General features: G+C 31.7%; 1 protein-coding gene across 2 annotated transcripts; it reads left to right on the top strand.

The window, feature by feature from the left end:
* Positions 1-1846: 1846 nt before the first annotated feature.
* LOC126708848 (FCS-Like Zinc finger 8-like) lies at positions 1847-4340 on the top strand. Of its 2 annotated transcripts, XR_007649277.1 has the most exons (4): positions 1847-2545; positions 2671-3514; positions 3921-4149; positions 4254-4340. XR_007649277.1 is itself a non-coding variant. In XM_050408820.1 (3 exons), the coding sequence occupies exons 2-3, from the start codon at positions 2730-2732 to the stop codon at positions 4021-4023; spliced, it is 888 nt and encodes a 295-aa protein (XP_050264777.1). In that variant the 5' UTR covers positions 1847-2545; positions 2671-2729; the 3' UTR covers positions 4024-4340. The 2 variants fall into 2 exon arrangements, 1 of the variants encoding a protein (XP_050264777.1); XM_050408820.1 differs by having other exon boundaries at positions 3921-4340.
* Positions 4341-4611: the final 271 nt, after the last annotated feature.

Genomic DNA, 4611 nt, shown 5'->3' with positions numbered 1-4611 from the left:
GAGACTAAGTAGAAAATTAAAGTATAAGATTTAAAATATGCATAAAAGATCTAATATAGGAGTACCAACTAATTTTGGACCCAGTAATCAATGCTTCTAGGAGACTAGGACATGCAAACGTGGCCTTTATAGAACTTAATTACACTATAAACAAAGAAGCTTTGTTTTGGGTCCCATTATGTACCCTCAAACTCTTTCTTTTGGTACGTATTTGTTGCACACATATGAATCTTTACACCATTTTTTTTAAATGCTGAGATGCATCACTATCAACTTACAAGATGCTTTCTCAAAAAAAAAAAAGAAAAAAAAAAAAGGAAATCAACTTACAAGATATACACACAATAATGTAGGAGTTTGAGGGTAAACCATCACTTTTATCACCCTTAAAAGTGAATAATGGCCTTGTGCAAACGAGAGTTCAGACAAAACCCTCATAATCATAGGCCAACTCAAATACATTTAAAAAATCTCTTATGAAAATGAAGTATTTTCTTTTTTTCAAAAACATCAAAGTAGAATAATATACTACATTACATGCTGCAAAAATGGTATAAATTACATATACTAATATACATTCATTGTGATATATCCTAATACACGAAGGTATCTTATATTTTTATTTATTTAATGTTTTAGATGTCTCATTTGAAAACATCGCGAGAAATCAAAAGAGTTACAAAACTCTTGACATATAATATTTTATTTTATAACACTTACATCTATCATGATTAGATTCATAAGAAAATTTTATCAACTTTAGCGAAATTGAATGATGTGGCAAATGACAATATCACATACGAAGAAACAAATCCAAGAAAGGACTACCTTCTTCCCCCACACACCCCCCCCCCCCAAAATATATATATATATATATATATATATATATATATCTATATAGGATGACATTAACCATTTAAGAGCATTCAAATCAAAATATCTAAAAAAATACATGGTAGCTTTTAGCAATTCAAAAAGTCATTTTTTTTAATCTACTTTAACAATTCATTTTACAATATATTCAAAATTAAATATTTTATTTTAGCATACAACACATTAAAATAATATAAAACAACACCATAAAATAATATATTCTATACAATAAATACCATAAAAAACTAAAAAGAGAATAAATAAAAGAGGAGATGTACCGTGCCACAATATATATATAAATTTTCTTTTAAGTTATATTTATTAAAAAAAAAAAAAAATATATATATATATATATAACACCTTTTGATTTATAGCCCATTTTAGTGTTTTGAGTTATACAATAGCATTTTAACTATTTTCACATCTTTAATATGAATGCGCAACAATTTAATTGTCAATCTTATAATTACTTGAACAATATAAATTTTAGGGTTGAACTATTCTTTTTCTTTTTCAATTATTTCTCCATAAATGATGTTGGCATATGGCAAAAAAAAATTTAACAAGTTTTGTCCTAACAAAAAATTCTTTAGTAATTTTTTTAATATAAAATAATAAAAAAAAGTGTTTTCTAAGCAATCCCTACAAGTGCGTGCGTTTATTTCTGCATTTATAGCAGCTCAGTTCACACAACAGTGATAGATTTTAGACAGAGTCGAAGAGAGTCTGGACAAAGTACCATACTTAAAGAAAGAAACACCTCTCGCAAAAAGACAAAACTCGTTGTGTGCAAAACACACACAGAATAAGAAAACTAAAAATATATATATATATATATATATATATATTTTTTAAGTAATAAAAAATTTGGGAGTTAAGGGCGTGTTGTAAAAACCACTGATTTTCACGCACACCCCTCCTCTTCTTCTCTCTTTAAAAGGTTCACAACCAAACACAACTCATCCCTTTTGAGTTAAAGCCTCTTCTTTTTTTTTTTTTTCTTTTTTTTTTTTAGTTCACTTTTCTCTCTGTGCATGTTCGTTTTGATTTTGCAAGGGCTGAGACCTGAATAAAGAGGAAGTGACAGAGTGAAATTGATGGCAGTGAGTGTGAAAAACCCACTGACAGAGAAAGCAAAGTTTTGAGGCTTTCAATTTAATTACATGGTGATGATGGGGTTTCTTTTTCATGGGGAGGTGTAAAACAATTTTTATGTCCGTGTCTTTCTGAAACACCTTGAGAGTATAAAAATACACGGTTCTTTTTGTTGTAAATGGCAGTGCTCTTGTTCACTTCTGTCCTTGATCACATGGTTTGCATGCAAATTGCTATGATGGGAATTGTTTTTTGTTAACTTCATGAAGGAACAAGGGGAAGAGGAAGCCCAATCTTTATTTCATAGTTGTTTTCTTAATGCTAAGCATATGGAGGCTACAGAGATCTAGCAGGCTTTTCAGTTTTTTGATAGAGAGTGAACTTTCTTTTTTTGTTTTTTGTTTTCAAATACTGGGTTTTTTGTTTTTTGTTTTTTTTTTTATGAAGCTAAGTGCATTACAGTAGCGCTTTTCTAGGAAAAAAAAATAGAACTTTTTGCTTCTAACCTTTGAGACAGTCACCTGCAGCAACTCATGGTGATTTCTGAGTAAATTTAAATTACGCTTATTTAGTACAGGTGAGCTCTCAGTTATGCTTATGTATCTCTGGTATTGTTCTCTGCATCACTTTAATTTCTTTTTAAATTTATTTTCTTTGGTGTGAAAGACTGAAACTTTATATGTACTTCTTGTTTCATGTTAGGCAGTGAGAAATCAGAATTTTATTATATTTGGCTAAGGAGTATATGAGAATATAGAGTTATGCTGAGAAATAGATCAAGAGCAGTGACCAGCAAGCAATCTTTAATGTCTGATCACAGCTCTCAATCATCACCATCCCAGAAACGCACAAGACCTATTCCATCTTTCTTTGGTTCACCAAGATTCAAAGCTCTAATAGCAAAGGGTCTCTCAGAAACTGAAGCTACGATGAGTCCAACCTCAATTCTTGAAACACCACCATTCTCTCCTTTTGGAAGTCCTTTCTCTTATGAGAGAAACCAGCCTAAATCCCCAAAAGTTGTCTTAGAAAAAAAACACTCATGGGACAAAATGGACTCCAAAGGCATTGGCCTTGCTCTTATAGATACTCTAAATGATGGAAGTATTGAAGAGAATTGTTCTAAACCAAGCAATGGAAAGGTTCTCTTTGGTACAAAGCTTAGAGTTCAAATCCCTCCTCTGCCAGCCTCTACAGTTTCTCCAACTGTTGAGTCTCCAAAATCTCCAGCTGATCTTGGAATCAAGACCAGAAATTCACAAATATCAGCATTTGGTCCTGCCAGTTCTGGCATCCAAACAAAGGAGTCTCCAAGAGTGGTCACAGCTGGTAGTCTCTCTGTGACCGAGATGGAGCTTTCTGAGGATTACACATGTGTGATATCTCATGGGCCAAATCCAAAAACCACTCATATATTTGACAACTGCATTGTGGAGACCTACTGTTCCTTACCAGATGAACCAAACTCTATGTTGGAGAATTTCCTCAGCTTCTGTTACACTTGCAAGAAGAATCTTGAACAGACTAAAGACATTTACATTTACAGGTTTGTTCCATTTCCTTCTATTGAATTGAGAGTACTAGACATAGTAAAAAAGTTTAGTCTTCAACTTTGAAGCTTCTTCCTTGACAACTAGATAGAAATATTATAGGATGCATCATAAGTATTTGATAAGTTTATAGAATTGAACATAGGAATTGAACAATTCTATTGTGTTTAAACTCGTGGCTTTGTTAATATTCTGGTAAATGATCTCATTTTTATTATATTCTAGTACCATGTTGATGCTTTTGGTTAAACTGCAATTTTAGTGTTATGATGATATAGAAGATGGACAAAAATAGAGTTTCACTTAAAATCGTATGCTACACTAAAGTGTTTTCTTTTATATTTCTTGTGAGTTATGACATCAACAAATTCTAGTCCTAATTGTTTGCCTCTAAACATGTAGGGGTGAGAAAGCCTTTTGCAGCCGTAAGTGCCGGTATCAAGAAATGCTGTTAGATGGAGTTGAGAATTCTGAATTTGATGATGCCCATAAAGAATTTTCTTGATAAACAGTCTATCCTTCATTGCTCTCCAAAAGCCTGTATTTTGAGAAAGATATTGTCAATTTTCCCATTCTTGATTATGGTCACATGAGGATTATTGATTTTAGGGACAAAAACTGCTAGATCAGAGTGGGTTTTTTTTTTTTTTTTTTGTACTTTCCCTTTTCTTTTCTTTTTTTTTGGTCTTTTTTAATTATTGATCATGTTTTTGCTTTTTACCCTCTCCATTGCAGATAGAGATAAGAGAGGATGAGATATTATAGAGTTGATTTTGCTCAAGTGATGACTAAAAATTTGATTGCTTCTAGGCTTTTCCCACTGTTTTTGACTTGGAGTAGATGATGATGTGTGATTGAAAACTTGGGTTATCTTTTTTTTATTTTTCTCATTAGTCATGATGCACATTATTTTACATGGGGACCAATTATTTCATTCATGAAGATTCTCTTCTCTTGAGTGGCTTATCCTTTCCGCTCATGCTCATTTGTCCATCTTGGTTGGGTTCAATATTTGAAGAATTATTATATTGTGATAGTTTCATCTAAAAACTGATTTTTTTAATGGAATAGATCCAAACTTGAGTGTCTTTTC

Source organism: Quercus robur, chromosome 12 (assembly GCF_932294415.1).
Source record: "Quercus robur chromosome 12, dhQueRobu3.1, whole genome shotgun sequence".
NCBI lineage: Eukaryota > Viridiplantae > Streptophyta > Magnoliopsida > Fagales > Fagaceae > Quercus > Quercus robur.
The sequence above is the reverse complement of the archived record's forward strand: the minus strand, read 5'-3'. Positions and strand labels throughout refer to the sequence as shown.